This window comes from Zosterops lateralis (genome assembly GCF_965231275.1).
Source record: "Zosterops lateralis genome assembly, chromosome: 4".
NCBI lineage: Eukaryota > Metazoa > Chordata > Aves > Passeriformes > Zosteropidae > Zosterops > Zosterops lateralis.
In genome coordinates this window covers 41,024,720-41,042,602 of record NC_139765.1, presented here as the reverse complement: position 1 = coordinate 41,042,602, position 17,883 = coordinate 41,024,720, and the positions used below count along the sequence as shown (strand labels likewise).

At 39.1% G+C, this 17,883-nt stretch overlaps 1 protein-coding gene across 2 annotated transcripts in view; it reads left to right on the top strand.

The window, feature by feature from the left end:
* Positions 1-1,607: 1,607 nt before the first annotated feature.
* Positions 1,608-17,883, top strand: part of TBK1 (TANK binding kinase 1) — a 28,165-nt gene continuing 11,889 nt past the window's right edge. The window contains exons 1-10 of one of the 2 annotated variants that reach the window (XM_083859956.1): positions 1,608-1,668; positions 5,526-5,646; positions 7,336-7,476; positions 8,297-8,426; positions 9,010-9,191; positions 10,000-10,160; positions 12,038-12,148; positions 13,903-14,082; positions 15,603-15,799; positions 16,990-17,048. In XM_083859956.1, the coding sequence (XP_083716082.1) occupies positions 5,560-5,646; positions 7,336-7,476; positions 8,297-8,426; positions 9,010-9,191; positions 10,000-10,160; positions 12,038-12,148; positions 13,903-14,082; positions 15,603-15,799; positions 16,990-17,048 (1,248 nt within the window). In that variant the 5' untranslated portion in view covers positions 1,608-1,668; positions 5,526-5,559. Of the gene's footprint in view, positions 1,669-4,664; positions 4,717-5,525; positions 5,647-7,335; positions 7,477-8,296; positions 8,427-9,009; positions 9,192-9,999; positions 10,161-12,037; positions 12,149-13,902; positions 14,083-15,602; positions 15,800-16,989; positions 17,049-17,883 lie in introns of those variants that run through there. The other variant, XM_083859957.1, reaches the window with a different exon arrangement.

Genomic DNA, 17,883 nt, shown 5'->3' with positions numbered 1-17,883 from the left:
GATCTTCCATGCAATAAGGATCACTGATTATGTTGCAGACATACCCCCCAAAAAATGAACCATTTGGATTATGCAAACCCCATGAATCTTTTTCAGTGCTTCAAGAAGAGGGGAAAACACATGGATGATAACTGCAATGAGAGCAGTCAGTGGCCAGACCCAGGGGCTGGGTGACACTGCATCTGAGATATTCTGGGTCTTAAATAAAGTCCTCTGGAATCTAGTCTGAAGTCAGCACTGACACTGCTTTGAGCAGGTGACTGGACCAGAGAGAGACCTCATCCACCCTGAATGAGACTATGATTTAAGACACCCAGTTCTATAAAGCATCATCATAGTTAACCAACAGTGTGGAAGCAAATACATATTCACAAAGAAAAGTTCACAGGCGTTTTCCTGATTTTGTGGAGGCCCTCACTAAAATCCATATTAACAATCTGATGAACGTTTCTGAAGAAGACAAAGCTGGCTTATGGGTATCCACCTGACAAAAACAAAAACAGGGCTTGCAAAGCTGGGGATGGAGGAAAGGGTAACAGAAATAAAACATGTAACTTCTGAGGGCCACTGCAGTGCTTTGAAAGATGCAAGGACAGAATGCAAATGTAGTAGGGAACTATTCTCTCTACAATATAGCATTGTAAAGCAAAGTTCAGATGCCAACAAACGGGGAACACAAATTAAGCATTTATATTAAGACCATAAATTCATCAAAGTCAATGTATGAGTTTCACTACAGAGAACTTCGGAAAAACCTTAGTACCCTGTAACAAGCGAAGCAGAAAAAGTCTGAACTTGTGATAAAACTTATGAAAGGTAAGATAATAACAATAGACGAAGCCTGTGAGCAAGAGGCTGCTGTCAGATCCTCAAGAGAACAGGCTTCCAAGATTTGGGAAGATGACAACTCCAAACAAAATATAGAACATCAAAAGAGGGATCATCTTGGAAGGAAAAAAAATTAAATCTTTTCACTATTTTCCCACTATAATTATGAACAGGTTATATTATGCATAAATTATAAAGTTATCAATATTTTTCATTATGCAGAACATTTACTGGAACAGCAACATTACCGGGCTCACAAAAAACACAGAGCAAGGGATAATCAACAACAACACAGCAGTAACAACTGAGCAGGGGCAGGGATGTGAAAACTGCCACGATTTCGTGACGTTTTAACAAGGTGAAACAGGGAGAAATCACACGGGGCGGGCAAACATTTCTCCCGGGAAAGCACATCCCTTGGGCCCGCCGTGGGGGGCGAGGGCCCCACAGCTCGGGCTCTGCTCGGGTGGGGCAGAGGCAGCTCTGTCTGGGCAGCCGAGGAAGCGAAACCTCCGCCGGACCGATTACGCAGCAAAAAAATCACCACGGAACCGCTCCGAGCCCGTCGGGAACATCGCGCCAGCGAAAACACCCGGAGAGACCACTTTTATCCATCACCCGACTGCCGCTTTCCCGTATTTCCCGGCTCTTTCCCTGTCCCGCGGTCCCCCGCCTGGGCCCCGACGCGGGGTGCCCGGTACGCGGGGCGGGGGGCGCGGTGTCTGCGCCGCCCGGGCGGGGCTGGGGACAGGGCCGGGGCCGGGCCCGCTCCGCCTCCCCGCGGCGCGGCAGGAAGCCGGAAGCGGCCGGGGCGCTGGGCAGGCCGGCGGGAGGCGGCTGGTGCGTGGGGCTGCCGGGCAGGGCGGGCTCGGGGCGGCCGCGGAGGCCGAGCCGGGGTGGGCTGTGCCGTGCCGTGCCGTGCCGTGCCGTGCCGTGCCGTGCCGTGCCGTGCCGTGCCGTGCCGTGCCGTGCCGTGCCGTGCCGGCCGCGCTGGTGCCGACGGGAGGCGGCCGCGGCCGGGCGCGATGGTTTCGGTTTCCCGGGGCGAAAGGCGGCGGGGCCTTTTCCGACAGCGGCGGCGGCGCCCCGAGGGAGCGGCCCGGCCGTGCGGGCGGGAGAGGCGAAGCGCCGCCGGCCCGCGGCCTCTGCGATGTGCCCGGGCCCGGCCTTGTCCCGGCCTCGGTGACTTCTGTCCCCGTGAATGTGCCTCAGGAAGAGACGTCGCCTTCGTGGCTGTATTAGTTGTTAAAACTTTACCTCGGGAATCTCGTCCTACTGAGGGGATGAGCCCGGTGCTGTGCCTCCCCCTTGCCCCCGAGGGAGGGACGGGGCCCTCGTTGGTTTCCAGGAGCTGCTGTCCCAGACAGGCCGAGTCCTCTGCCCGCATTTGTTCTGTGTGCCTTTGAACGATCGTAGGGTTCAGGCAGCGCCTTGTGTGGGCAAGGGCAGGGTATTTCCATGATCCGGGTGCCAGGTTTGGACTGGAAACTCCCGTAAGGAGGTTATAGCTGAGGAAAGCGAGGGTAGGAAGCAGGAGCTTTAGAGGGAGAAACTCATTTTCTAAACCTTGGGAGAGGGTATACGGGGAAGTATGAAACGTTAATAGTTACCAGGCTGTAAAAAGCATTTATTTGGAAGCTCAGCATCTCACCTGCTGGCTTTGGTAGTGTGTGGGATCTTGCCTGTGAACAGGAAGAGCCATCGCTTTAACTTCATCATCTGTCCCTGTTTGCCCGGTGAAGTTGTGTATTGCAGCTGTCAACAGAGGAGCCGTACCTGCTTTGTGCTTATCCCGCGGGCCTGAGGTAGCAGAAAATTCCTTCCTATTAATTAGAGGCAGTCAGTACTCCTGCTTCAAAGCATTGGGAGTTTAAAAAAATTTGCATTAGCAAAGCAGTCTTTTTTTATTACAATTCCCTCTTGTTAAATTAAAAGAGTACTAGCATGACCAGAAGCAGAAAAATCTTCAATAAAAACCACCTAAAAAGCAGCCACCAAGGCCCTGAAATGCTAATGAGTCGGGGGGGCTAATAAATCAAACTGCTAGCTGGAGAGATTTCTGTACATGTATGTGAGGAGCTTTTAACTCGTCTAATACCAGACTTAATGACCATAAATGAGATGTGAAGAAACAGAAAGTTCAGTCCTGTCTAGTGACAGGATCAATCATACAGTTAGAGCTTTTTTTTTATTTTTTTTTTTAATTTTTTTTTTTTTTTAAATTTTAATAGGAAACCCTTAGTAACTTTGATGAGGAATATAGTGGAAGAAATTAAAAGAAAACTTGAGATGCTGAGTATTTAGCAAAGATCAGTTATGACTGTCAGAGAGTGCAAAGTATTGAAGGAGGCCTAACATTATTTGGTCGAATGATAATTTGAAGGTTAAAGCTGAATGAGACTTTATACCTTAGGAGTGAAGACTGCCAAAAAGATTGTACTCTTTTAACAAAGAAAGGGTAATAGTGCAATACTGACTTATTTTTGCCACTTAATATGTACCATTGGATTAATATTGCTATATTTTTATCTATATTTAGTTTTAAGAGTGAAAAAAACCCAGACCTTGAGAATCCATTAAATGACTTTCTGGGCTGGGGCTTTTTTTAATATCCACTGAATGATACTGAAGATCATTTGTTGCAGTCATGTCCTTTTGTTTTTCCATCTATTGACCTCTGTGCATATTTAATTATAAAGTAAGGTAAAGAAAAAGAGCTGATCTTGTACAAAAGCTACCTCATCTTTATTATTTTGGGAAATGTAATAATTCAGTCTCTTAATGGGCTGCTGACTTTTGTTTTTGTTTGAATAGACTTCGATGAAGAATTTCTGTGCACTTTCTGTCTATTTAGAAAGGGTTTGTTGTGTTTCTGTGTCTTGCTGTGAGTCCTATGAATGTTGTTTTGAAGTCAGTCACAAAATACATGCTTACTGGTAATGTGCCAGCTGGCCTGTTATAAGCAGGGGTTTGATTATGAGAGGACTGTTTTAACTTGAAGATTGTACAGATGGTTTACAGAGCAGGCTGTGCATTATTTCTTTGCATCCTCTCTTCTGGACCTTCTGTGTCTGCATCATAGATATCTCCTTGGCATCTACAGTAATTGCCCTATGGGAGAAGTCATCTTACTCTAGTATTGCAAATTGTCTTGTCAGAGTTAACCAAGAATTTTAGGGCTGGGGATGTGGTGTTAAGGTTTTTTTTGTTATTGTTGTCTAGATTTGACATAAAACCTTTTGTCCCTTCTGGAGGTATTAAGAACTTTATCTAGATTTTGCAGACGGCATTGCTGCATGACTGTCAGTTAACTGTACAGTAATGTCAGGTCTTTGCATTGTCTTTGCATTCTGTATGCTACGTGTCACTGCTTGGATGTTTTGGGAGAGCTCTGCAAGAAGCTTCACATCTCACATGAGTGAGCAGTTAAACAAAAGTGTGCAGTCTGCAGTCACTGTAGATAGAGAAGTGTGCTCAGAGTGGTGAGCACGGGTGTGTGTCTGTGTGTGTGTGTCTGTGTGTGTGTGTCTGTGTGTGTGTCTGCAGAGCCGCACGGAGGGGTCCGGAGCAGAGCCCGGCGTGTGCTCCAGCTGCCTGCCGGGCCGGGCTGGGACACTCTGCCGGGCCGGGCTGGGACACTCTGCCGGGCCGCTTTCTCCGCTCTCCTGCGGTGCGCTCCGTGAGGCTCCTGTGTCACCTGTGCACCAGGGAGCTCTCACAAGGTGCCAGCCACCTTCTGGTAACAGATACAGGAAATTCTCTCATGCCTGTTCTTCAAGAGTTACAGGAAAGGCGTCTTTCTTTGTGTGTCAGTCAGCAGTTTCCTGTCAAGTATCACGTGCAAGTAACGTGCAGTGTCTCCTGTCAAGCTGAGCAAAGACCTTTACTGTAAGAGCTTCTCTGGTCCAGCTGCTTTTTTACTTTTAAAATTTTTTAGGTTTGGGAAGCTCTATCTTTGATTTTAGAGCCTTTTGCTAGGTTTAATGGTAAAATAAGGGTGTTAATTAAACCAAAAAGGCTGAGTATTCACCTGCAGCTCCTGCTGTTTTGGCAAACAGGAAAATCTGACAGTTCTAATGTCTTATTTTATGTTAATAATTTTAATTTAATCAAACTTTTTTCCCTCTTTCTTTTGAATCTGTGAAGACCTGAGTATTTGACACTTCATATTTCAGGAAGGGTGGGGAAGCCAGGCTGTCTCTGTAGATGTGACATACCCAATAAAAGTCATGTAAACTATCTGTATATATATCCGCCATCATCTCTAATGTTTGTTCTTTGGCATCTGTACATAATAATGGAATTCAATTATAGGTCTTGCTTACCTTTAGAAGACCCTGTCCATGTGTTTTTGACTCTTTTCTGTATATTTTGTTACTCAATCATTTCAGTACCATGTACAATGTTAAAGAGAGTATAAGACTTTCACCTTTCCAGTTGATTTTTCAAACAAAATTTGAGGAATACAGACCTTAAATGCAGAGAGGTGTTGTGTCAATGGTATTAGTTTTGATTGTTTGGCTTATTTTTGTTTCCATGTTTCACTTCTTATTCCTCTACTTGGTTGTTCTTAATTCTCCATGTCTTTGGAGTTACAATTGGGATTTGGACATTTATATTTTCTTCTAATTTAAATAAGCCCTGTTCATGTATTTTACTAAATTGTAATTCAGTGTATTGAACCTTCTGTTTTTAAGGTGAAAAAGAAAACTGTCTGATCAAAGAGCAAAGATGCAGAGCACTTCAAATTACCTCTGGCTGTTGTCTGACATTCTAGGACAGGGAGCAACTGCAAATGTTTTCCGGGGGCGACAGAAGGTTTGTGAGGAATTTTCGTATGCAAGTAGCTTTTGAAATCAACAAAAAAAGTTCAAGATTTAGGCGTAAAGCAAATGTGTCTTTGTAATTATTCATGCTTAGTTTTTAATTTTTAATATTTGTCCATTGAATTACAATTCTGTAGTTAGATTTCTAAGGATTTGTTCTTAATGTTGTATTATTTTTTCCTTGTAAAATATTAACTGTTAATAATTCTTTATTTCTTTTCCTTCAGTTTTATGGAAAAAATAAATCTTATTCAAGAATTTTAACAGAAACAAATGACCTACCAGTTTTTATTACATGATCCTATTATTTATATCTTTGTTAAACTGTCTTTTCATTGTTTTTTATCTGTTCTTTTAAAACCTATTTTGGTGATTTTTATGATTTTTGTACGTAAAATATTGTAGTGGATGAAGCTGTTGTTAGTTGTTGTCTGTAAGTCAATGCTTTTTAAATGTCTTCTTGGTGACATATTTTGAGTAATCTCTGCAAAATAATAATTTTTTGCCATGTAAATGATACACTGATGTATATGTTGAAACCTGAGTGAGGGGCCAAGATGACCTTACTTTTGTAGGTCGTTCTATTCCTGTAATTTCACAGTATGTCTCACAAAATGAACTTAAGCGTAGTTGTGAAAGTTCCCTTGTGAAAGTCTGTGTGAAATCAGTACAAAGTGATTTATAAGATACAGTGTTTCTGTGTTCCACGTTTAAATGTGAAACAGCATTAAGCAATAATTTAGCACTTAATGTGCTTTTCTGGGTAAATGAATTTCAACACAGAATGATTCTCCTGTAAACCATGGCTGCAGCTGTCATCACTCTCACTAGTCTGAGCCTGTGACCCGCAGGTCATTGTCCATGGGAGAAAGCTTTTACCTGGGCACCAGTAGTTCATGTGAGTGTGCTGCAAAGCACACTTTGTCTAAGCACAGGAAGGCTCTGGCCTTAGAAATAATCTGTTGCACAAACTGCTGGTGCAAGCTTATTCCTAGAGTGGGCACAGGAAGATGCTCTGCCGTGGGAGGGGCTGGAGTTGCACTTCCAGCTGCTGCTGTTGTTGCCTGAGCATGTTGGGGCTTACTACAACTGGAGAACTTCAATCTGATTAAGCTCCTGATTGAGCTCCTGACACTTACTATGTGGGTTTGAGTTGCCTTCAGGATTTTACATGAGCAGCATGGAGTGCTCGTAACTGCCTTTGAAAAAACAAAATACTGGTTTATCAGTATAAACAGAACAGCAAGAAAGAGAGAGAGCAGCATTCAGCTACTGGAAATTGTCTTTTAACTTAAGCAAGCCAAGTATGTGCCTGCCTCTCATTGATTAGTGCACATAACTCCTGCTGAAAAAATACTTTTCAGCTAAGTTTTTGAGTAATTCTTAAATGTGTAGCATTTCTTATACTAACTGTTCTTTTTTTAAAAGCACTTAGGTTTTGTGACCTAGTGAATTTCCATTCTGCCAGTCCATTTGCTTCTAGTCTATATTAAACTAATATATTTTAATTTTTTAGCAGGATCTTTATTTCCACCTTAGCACAAAGTAGTATTTTGAAGTATTTCTAGTCTGGTTATACTCACGTGTACAATAGAAGATCTCAAAATGCTTGGATGAGGTCTGTGTGTACATTTACAGTCTTTTCCTTCTGCTTGATGAGTAGTTTGTTTGTTTTCAACAGAAAACTGGGGATTTATACGCTGTCAAAGTATTTAACAGCATAAGTTTCCTTCGTCCTGTGGATGTTCAGATGAGAGAGTTTGAAGTATTGAAGAAACTAAATCATAAGAACATCGTCAAATTGTTTGCCATTGAGGAAGAGGTAATGAATCATTGTTGTGTTGTGATCTGAGATGCATGGAAGTAACTGCAGTAACTGTTTTTTTGTTTTATCCATAACTATAGAGAGTATAGTTAAATTTTTAAAGAATGGTAACATATATGATGATATGAATACTCCCACCAAACCACCACAATATTTTGGTTTTCATTCTTTCTTGTTGTTGTTGTTGAAAGAATATACTTGATGTCAGTAGGTGAAACACCTTCAGTGCGTAGGCTCAGGTTATGATTCTTTATCTCGAGAAGCCACTGACTGAAGTTTTTTCTTGAATTAGGATTTTTAAGGTATCTACATGTGTTAATATTTAATAGTTGCATAATGGAACTCTTTATAGTTGAAGCTGTTTCAGTAATCCTGACAATTTTATGTTTTTCCTTTGCAACCAAATAAAATGATGGCATAGGGTACTATTATAAAGTAGTATAATAGTATAAACTGGAGCAGCTGAACTGAAACTGAGACCGATCAGTTGAAATGACCCAGATGATTAAATGAGTAAAGGACAGTTGGTATTCTCAGCACTTACAGTGTGTAGTTTCTCACTTGTCCACCTGTCAATACTGCTGTCAACATGCTAGTGCCTAGAACTTGAGGCTTTCTTACTTATTTCCCCTCTCCAAGCTGGAAGGAAACAATCACCTGCACTTCTTTTGAAGATCACCAGAATGGAATTTATGATATAGCTATAGATTTTACTTTTCTCTCCTTTTTTGAAAGTAAGATCTTTGGTTATAGGTAATTTCTGACAGTGGTGTCACAGTAGTCAGATTCTTAATCTCTTTTTGATTTTTTTTTTCAGACAACTACTAGACACAAAGTACTAGTTATGGAATTTTGTCCATGTGGGAGTTTGTACACAGTTCTAGAGGAGCCATCTAATGCCTTTGGTTTGCCAGAGTCTGAGTTCTTAATTGTTTTGAGAGATGTGGGTATGTAGACTTTGCTCTTTGGTCTAATTTGTTGACTGAAACAAACTCATACTTGTTTTGTTTATCTCGAAACTGCAAGAGACAAATTTAAATAACTGTCAACTAATTGAAAAAACTAATTTGGTCACATGGAATCACATATTTATGTCTGCGTTGGTACAGGTAGCTGCATTAAGAAGTCATTTCTGTGTAAAGTATTGATGTAATTTTTTTTCTTTATTTCAGTATGGTTTTTCACATATTGAATGGACTTCTAGTGATAATTTCAGAAGAGTTAATTAGAAAAATAGTATGGTTTACCTGTGTTTACATGCTATGAAATTTTCCTCCTAATTGACCTGCTATAAAATTACTTTATGGGAAAAATGTTACTGAGAGCAAGAAGTGCTGTAATTTAGCTGTTTGGAAAGAAAAAAAAAAGCAAACTGTGGTCCTGTCTTCCTGTTAATTGAGTATCCCTTCTCATTCCCATTTCCCAATGAGAACATAAGCATGTATTCCTTAGCATCAGTTACAATTCAGTGTTTGTACAGTCTGTGTCACAATGTGTACATGAACTTTGTATTTATTTTTTCAATTGAAGTGGCTGGAATGAATCATCTCCGTGAGAATGGGATCGTGCACCGTGACATCAAGCCAGGCAATATAATGCGTGTTATTGGGGAAGATGGGCAGTCTGTTTACAAACTTACAGATTTTGGTGCAGCAAGAGAACTTGAAGATGATGAACAGTTTGTTTCTCTCTATGGCACAGAAGAATATTTAGTAAGCTCATCTGATTTAATTTTCTGTTGAAGAAATGTTTGAAGCCTGAGGCCCTTCATGATTATAGTTGAATAGGTGAAGGTCAGGTTGTTGGGAATTAGTATTTAAACCTTTGTATTACAATTGTTTTTATAACTTTCTACTGGACTTTTTCACCTTGGGTTATACTGTCTTCTGCTGTTGTAAATACATCAGCCTGGAAATAATTTCCAGGTTCAGCTTCAACTGGTGCGTTGTGTGAAAGGAGGAATGATATTTTAGTTATGAATGTATTTGCCTTTGTCCTTGTAGATGTGTTTTAGTTTGTGTTTGAGCTACTTTGAATTCCGTTAAGTGTAGTTAAGATTCACATGGAACCTTGGCTAACCAAAGAGAGCCAGGTAGAGAAGTATCAAGACAAGCACGTCAGTATGATTTTCTTCCTGCCACGTTATCCAAATGTGCATCAGAACTGACACTCTTCTCTGCTGTGGATCTTTTTTCCATTTGATTTCTGTTGTTTCAAAATCATCGGGAGGAATACTGAATTTCTTCTCTTTTTTAGTGGTCTTTTATATTAGTAGTCACTCTTCACCTAAATTTTAAAATACTTTTTGCAAACTTTTTAATAAAAGCAACAGTCATCACAGGAATATAGTGATGCTTGTCAGAATAGCTTAAGCAACTTTTAAAATACAAGCAAGCTTTTCTTTTTTAAAGAACTGAAAGTTTAGATTGACAAATTACCTTGCTGTGAAAAGATAGATTGGGGTTTGTTCTTCATAAGGCTTCATAAAGCAATTCTAACTATTTTTTTTTGTCTCTTTAGCATCCTGATATGTATGAGCGAGCAGTTTTGAGAAAAGAGCATCAGAAAAAGTATGGAGCAACAGTTGATCTGTGGAGCATAGGGGTGACCTTTTACCATGCTGCAACAGGGAGTTTGCCTTTCCGACCTTTTGAAGGACCTCGTAGAAACAAGGAAGTGATGTAGGTAATTTAGAAGGAAAATTTTATCTGTTGGTAAATTAAATCAGCCCTTGAAATGCTTTTTTACCAAGGAATCCTACACACATATAGTAAACTTTAGAACAGTGAAAATATTTAAGGAAAAACACTCCTTTGTTGTGGTATAGCCCTAGTAGGCAGCTGAACATCACACAGCTCTTCACTCATTCCTCTGTAGTTGGATGGGAAAGAGACTTGCAAGGGTAAAAGTGCAAAAACTCTTTAAGTTGGGTTAAAGACAATTTAGTAAGGAAAAAAAACCCCACAACAAACAGTAGCCCTTGCCTCTTAAACCCAAAGGGAAACAAAAACAAGTAATGCAGAAAAATCCCCACTTGCTCATGAGCAGCCAACTGATGTGCAGTCAGTCCCTGACCAAATGCCACTCTGGCAAATTCTTCTTCACCTCCTCTTTAGCTTCTGTTGCTGAGCAATATGGTATGGTGTGGAATATCCGTTGGGTCAGCTGTCTTCGTCTATCGCCTTCCAACTTCTTGCCTGCTCCCAGCCCACTTGCTGGTGGGGCAGTAGAAAAGTAGAAGAGGATGTAGTAGAAGATGCTGTGTAAGCGCTGCTCAGCAATGGCTAAACATTCCTGTGTTACTAACACCATTTCAGTCACAAATCCAAAATATGGTACCATACACTACTATGGAGGAACTTAACTCTATCCCAGCCAAAATCAGTAGAAACATTTTGCTTCAACAAGGATTTTATTGTGTAGCACCTTAGGATCTGAATTAAACATTTAAACTGAGAAAGACTTGAATTGAGCTCCCCCAGAATGCTGATGTTTTTCCACACGTCTTTCTTTCAGCATGGCACTAGGCTGGTCTGTTGCAGTGCTGTTTATATAACTTGGATACTCAGGCAAAAATATGGTATTCTGAAATGGGGTTTCAGTGCTGCAAATTTTTGTTGTCCTTTAACCGATGGTCTTACCCAGACTCTTGAAATGGGTGCACTACCAATGAGACTGACATTTGGCTAGTGTAGTTGTGGACTGCAGCTGAAGATAACAGGGGTGGCTCCTGAATGGAAAACAGAAGTTATGTCTAGGATGTAACAATTGTATTTGATTCCTGTTTCATCTTAGTCTGGTTCTATTTTGTTTTTCTGCGTGTTGCATTTTAAGAATAGAGCAAGGTGGTACTTAGGACCTCTAACACATCAATAACATCTCTGTTCTGGTACTCCGTGTAGAACTGACTCCAGTTTTCTTAATTGAAGAAATTGTCCATCTTGTGATTTTTTCCCATAAGAATTCTCGTTGTAGCTGCTTGAGAGATGTTTTGGTTGCATCTTGTCCTCCAGAAAGGGAAAGCATAACTGAAATATTCTGTTGCAAAAAGTCTGTTGAACCTCATTTGTGTCATGAAAAATTTGAGAAATACTTGCCTGTGCAATACAAAGTTAAACAATGCCAAATTGTGTCCAGATTTCTGGAAGTTTCTTCTCTATGCCCAAGCCACTTTGTGATGGCTAAATGTTGTCTGTTGCTATGGAACATGCTAGAAGTTAGCATGTTAATGTGTAAATGGAACTAAATTTGCTTTGATTAATTAACTCTTGTGAAAACCTTTGGTTTCCTTCAATATGCTGGAAATACCTGCTGAACTTTTCCCCAAGGCTGAGGTAGACAAAGTTGCTTCTCCAGCATAGCTTTTTGTTCTTTACTCTTTTAGCACTGCTCTGTCAGCTAGTAAGTGAAGCTTCCTAATTATTATACCATCTACAAATTTAGGCAAACATGTCATTTAAATTTGCATTTTTGCTGCCTATTTTGAGGATTAGTTATAGACCTATGTATGTATAAGAGGTAGTAGTTGAAGTTTCCATTATTTTGTAATGTATTTCAGGTATAAAATAATCACTGGAAAGCCTTCTGGTGCCATTTCTGGAATACAGAAAGCAGAAAATGGACCTATTGAGTGGAGTTGGGAGATGCCTATTTCTTGTAGCCTTTCAAAGTAAGTTTGAACTTACAAATGTTCACAAAATGTTTCAGTGCCACTTGATTGTTTTTTTTCCAGTTATTTTCTGGGCTTGTGTCTTTAGAGCAGAGATCCGACAGAGTTTGGGGTTTTTTTTAACTCTTCTATACATCAGTACAGTCTGATATTTGGTTATCAAGTGGATTTTTTCTTCCCATCTGTCCAAATAGTTTTATGATTGCTAATTTACAAATGAGCACATTGAGAAGAATATTTAAGAAGAAATACTATTACTGCATTTCTTCCACCCTCAGGAATGAAGAATCAATAAATTTGAGGGCCCTCATTTCTTGCAAGAATGTGATTTCAGATGTGACAAAGATTAGCAGTAGGAAAGAAATGATTAGCAAAGACAATTCAGAGGTTTACTTTTTCCTAGGAAAAAGATCACATCAGCACATTTTAGCATGCTTATTTCCTTTCAATTTTATCATCGTATTTTTGCTTCGTATGTCCATAATATTCAGTAGGAAGAGCCATGGAAGATCTAATTTTGGTATGACTTTGAAAACACCTCCCATAACCCATTTACCCATTTTTCTTCCTGAGCCTCCTTCCATACTTTAAAGTTACTAATCTTTCGTGGTAAAGGAGGAAATGAATTGTTCTATGAAAAGACTGTTGAAGCAAACTTTCTGAAAGCCAAATATGTACATCCTTAAGGGGTGTAGAGTCAAAGTCTGGTTTATGTGAGTTCATTAGTGTAGAATGTGCAGAACTTGCAAATTGTATGTCTTTTTCATGATACTGTTCATTTGTTCCTCTGCTTATTCTGTACAATTGACTGCTTGAAATGATAAAGAAAGTAGATTTTTTCCTCATTAAGTATCTATTCACAGTAATATTTTTATGTAGCATTCAAACAGTATTTACTGTTATAAAGTTTATAAAGTGAATGTGAGCACAGCATCCACTGACCTCTGATGGGATCAGCAGTGTGCTTACAAGCCACTGCAGCTTGCTTCAGAATGTTACCAGTTCTACTGCTGGATTCAGACTTGATATGTACATAATGTTAAAATTTTGGAGGAGTCATTCATGGTAATGCACTAGTGGTATCCATAAAGTTCCTTGTCATTTAGATGCTCAGGGTAGAAATGCAAGAAATTTAAGCTGACCTTTCTCCTAGAATAGTAGCAACTGTAAGGCAATGGGTAGCACAGATTTTTTTGCAGCATTCAAGCTGCCTGTGCAGAGTACTTCCTTAGCCCTGTCTCAATCAGGATGAATTCTTAGTGTTGACAATTTAAATAATGAGTCTTTGCTAGCCCAGCTGCTTTTGACTGAAAGCAACATACTGTGCTCACACCAGCATCACCACCAGAAGATCCTAAATGGCAGTAGCTTCCTTCAAAGTGATACACTGTGGTGTGTGGGGTGAACTGGGTAAAATGCTACTAGAGTGGTAGAAAGTGGCCTCAGCTCTACAATGTAGACTTAGTAAATTTTATGTAATTTTTGCAGTGCGAGTGAAATTTCTCGAATACCAAAAAAATTCTTGATAGTAAAGCCTAAAAATGAAAGACTTAAAGTACATATTAATGCAAAAATAATGGACATTGCCATTGAACATTTTCTTGCTCAGTGGAGGAAAAAAGGCACTGACATATTCTTTAAGGGATAATAGGTGTTTAGATACAAGACAAGTCAAATAAATTATTGCAATTGGTTGCAAGTTAAAACATTCCAAATAGAACCAAATTGTCTCATCTCTTCCTGGTGTCCTCTAGGGGTCTGCAAGTACTGCTCACACCTGTCCTTGCGAATATTCTTGAAGCAGACCAGGAAAAGTGCTGGGGATTTGACCAGTTTTTTGCAGAGACGAGTGACATACTGCACCGAATAATAATCCACATCTTTTCATTACAGCAGATGACCTTGCACAAAATTTATATTCACAACTATAATACGTAAGTGTTCTCTCTCTCTATTTTCATTACTTTGCTCTTGTTCAGGCTAACAGCACTGTGACTTCACGTCACCAGTGTTACAAATTCAGCAACCTTTTCTTGGCAGTTTATCTGAGGAAGTGAGAGGGTGCAATTCTCCTGCATAGTCATAGTGTGTATAGAAACATGTTGACCAAAAATAAAAATAAAGTCATTGAAGGTCAGATCAACTTATCTTGAACCTAGTCTTTTTTAGTGACAGAACACAGACTTAATTCTTGATGTGTTAACAACATGTCTGTTTTCATGTTAACAACGTCTGTTTTCACAACGGAGGCCAACTCATCGCACATTTGTATATGTTTCTTGTTTACAAAGTAGTTCTCTAGAGATTGTATTTGTTTCTTGCTCATCTTGTCCTTAAGCATACAATATGCACACATTGTCTCTGATGTAAAACTCTCGCAGGGGTTCTGAAGTGGTAATTGGTACAGTTTAGGATCCTGATTTATGTGATTTATATTTCACTTTATGACCATGAAGTTTGATGTTAAAAGCTTTAAGATGTACAAACATAAGTGCATTTTCTCTGCTGTATTACAGATAGTACAGACCTTGTGTTAATTTCTAATACATGGATACATATACTGTTATTTCATCAAATGTGTAAATACAGTTCTGTCAACTTCAATTTTTCTTTTCTAGTCCATCACTTCTATTTTGAGACAGCCTAAATACTGTTTTTGCAGAGAAATCTTCCTTCAGTTTTTTATTATTATTTTCATGTATGATTATTTATAAACTAGCTGTAGTATTAAGAAGCAGTAGTGTACTAGTGCCACACAGGAGGCAAACTGGTCCTTCCTGTTAGTGCACTGAAGGTTTTTCTCCTTTGTGGGAGGTTTTGCTAGTTTGCTTCGGTTTGGTTTTTTGGTTGCTGCTGTGGCAGTAGGTTTTTTGGTGGGGTTTTCTTTGGGGGAAGAGGTATGGTAGTAATATAAGTTCTTATCCTTGTATCTATTGATTGCTGTAAATAAAATTGCAAACTATCTTTGCTCTTCCTTATCACTGCTGTTTTAGGAAATAATCTGGATATCTGTTAGCTTACAGGCTGAATTTAATTTTTTGACATGTAAAACACCAGACTTTTTTTTTGGAGAGACCGTCCATCTCCTTTGAAGAAAAGGGTATGCCTTAGAAAACTTAAGTAAACTTCCTTCCTCTCATCTGGTGTTGCCTGTTTTTACTGACTTTCAGACCAGAGCAGTTTTGTTTAGATGGACGTGCTTAGGCAGATAATCAGAGGTAGAAAGGAAGTTTGATATTTTGCAGGAAATAGCATTTATTTTTGTAACACAGCAACCTGCAGTCTTAGGCAGAATGCTACTTCTTTTTTACTTAAAAGTCAAGTGCTTTATGTGTAAACCGAGTTCTTAATGAATCAGAAATAAAAGCAATTTTTATTTAAATAATACAAAATCTGAATTGTTGAACTATTGAAGTGAGTCTAACTGCTACTGATTATACTGTTTGTATTATAGAGCTGCTATATTTCATGAATTGGTCTACAAACAGACAAAAATACCATCTCAGAATCAAGAACTGATATATGAAGGTCGGCGCTTAATACTAGAGCCTGGCAGATTGGCGCAGCACTTCCCCAGAACAACTGAGGAGAATCCTATCTTTGTTGTAAGCAGGGAGGCTGTGAACATTGTTGGATTAATCTATGAGGAAGGTATATGAAAGTAATTTCCCTTTTCTCACAGCTATCTTTTGTAAATAGTTTGGGTTACTTAAATTGTTTTATGTCTGTTATGTCTTAACAATATGTCTTAAAATGTTGAAAATTTTCTTTTGTTGATATCTGAAGTTCTAAGCATGCAGTCCAGTGCTGAGTATCTGGAACATTCTTACAAGAACACTACGTGTCCCTTGAACCTGAACATTTGTGTGCTAAGATGTAGTGGTGCTTATGGAGTTACAAACTTTTTTGAAGTATGACACTTTAAACAAGTAGAAAAAAACATTATAGAAAGTAACTCAAAGAAAAAAACCCAGTTCTTTTGTTCCATTATTCATTAAATGGAAAGTCAAGTTTTACTTAATTTTTTAAATTTGTCATGAGTGTTTAGCCTTTCAGTTAACAGAGGAGGTCTTTACAATGTACATTTGCTCAGAAGATTAGGTTATACCATAACAGGGGCAAAGAAAAAAGAAATTAAGGTTTTGAATTTCCATTTATCATTGAAAGGCTTTTAGAGGGGCCTATACCAGAGCACTTTCTTATAAATGATGAGCTGGAGGACATAGCTGCAGTTGAGAGGTCAGTGTTGCTTTTGTCAGTATGTCCTAAATACTGACTGCTCTGGCCAGCTGGCACTCGCACAGAGGTGCTGAAGAATGTGGGTAGGTGTGCTGTTTGTGGAAGGATCAACAGCGTCTTTATATTGTGTCACAGAGCTTTCTGAAAGAGCCAGTGAGCGTGAGAACAAAGGGGATTCAGGTGATAGGTGCAACCTGAGGTTTAGAAAAGCTCTTTGGTGAAGTGCTGCCTGTAAGAGCCTCAATGAAAATAAGCAGCCATGTGATAAAAAGGGATTGGTCTCCTGTGTGGGCAAACATGGGGCTGAAGAACAGAGAGAAACAGTTTGCTCTCTCAATGGAGAGATATTGCCAGTGGAGACCTGCATGAATTCTGTGCTGTGCAGCATGTTCAGAAGTGAGTCTGGGAAAGGAAGGACAATTTACTGAAGATACCAAGTTATTTAACACATTTAACACAAAGGCTGGTTTTAAAGGTGTGCATGAGAACCACATGATATTAAAAGGCATAAAAGTGATGTACAGGCTGGGGAGGGAAAACAATCTGAATTTTTGAAGACTTCTCAAAAATAATAAAATACAGATACTTGTTTTATGTTTCAGTTTTACTTCCTAAAGTACATCAACGTTACGATTTGGATGGAGATGCCAGTATGGCTAAAGTGAGTAATTACCATTTTAGATTATATACCTGTCTTGGATAATGATACTGAAATGAAAGCTACTTAATTTTCAAATTAATAATGTTAATGAAACTATTTTAGCATGCTAATGAGGATTCTGATAGAAATATATTTATTAACAAAGGATCTAAAAGTATATTGAAGCTGTACTTTGTATACAAAATATGGTTTTGTTTTGTTTTGTTTTAAACCAAACCCAAAGTCCAGTCTTCTAAATTCAAAGTGCTCTGTTACTGTATAATTCAGTGCTGGGGGGGAAAGAAGCCTGACCCTGCGAGGTCCTGAAGTTAGTTAGAAGCTTCATAACTTCTTACGGTGCAAAATTAACATTAGAAAGATAACTCTTGCTCGATAGAAAGGAGTCTCTAGGACTCTGCAGAAGGGTGGAATTTCTGTTACCTCTTAAAAACTTTCAGAATCTCTGGGAGACAAGTAAAGGATGTTGCATTCTTTCGCTTGTTTTTCTAAAACTATTGAATGTATGCGTAACCATGCTTGACATCGTGACAATCACATATACATGTGAAATACTGACTGCTGAGGAGCCTTTTATTCAGACATGGTAGTCCTGAAAATGTATGCCCCTTCAAATACCAGTAACCTTGAAAAATAATAAACAGAAAAGCATCAGTTGATACTTACTATTTAAAGTATTGTAAATTATAATATCTCAAACTTTGTTCTCAATTCTAAATAATACAGCAGTCTTGTAAGTGGAATTGGGTAAATGAAGAGAGTTTCTAGCCTTAGAATTAAAAAAGGGTCCATTTTTACAAGTTCCTTTTAATGTATGTGCTTGATTCCTAAAATATTA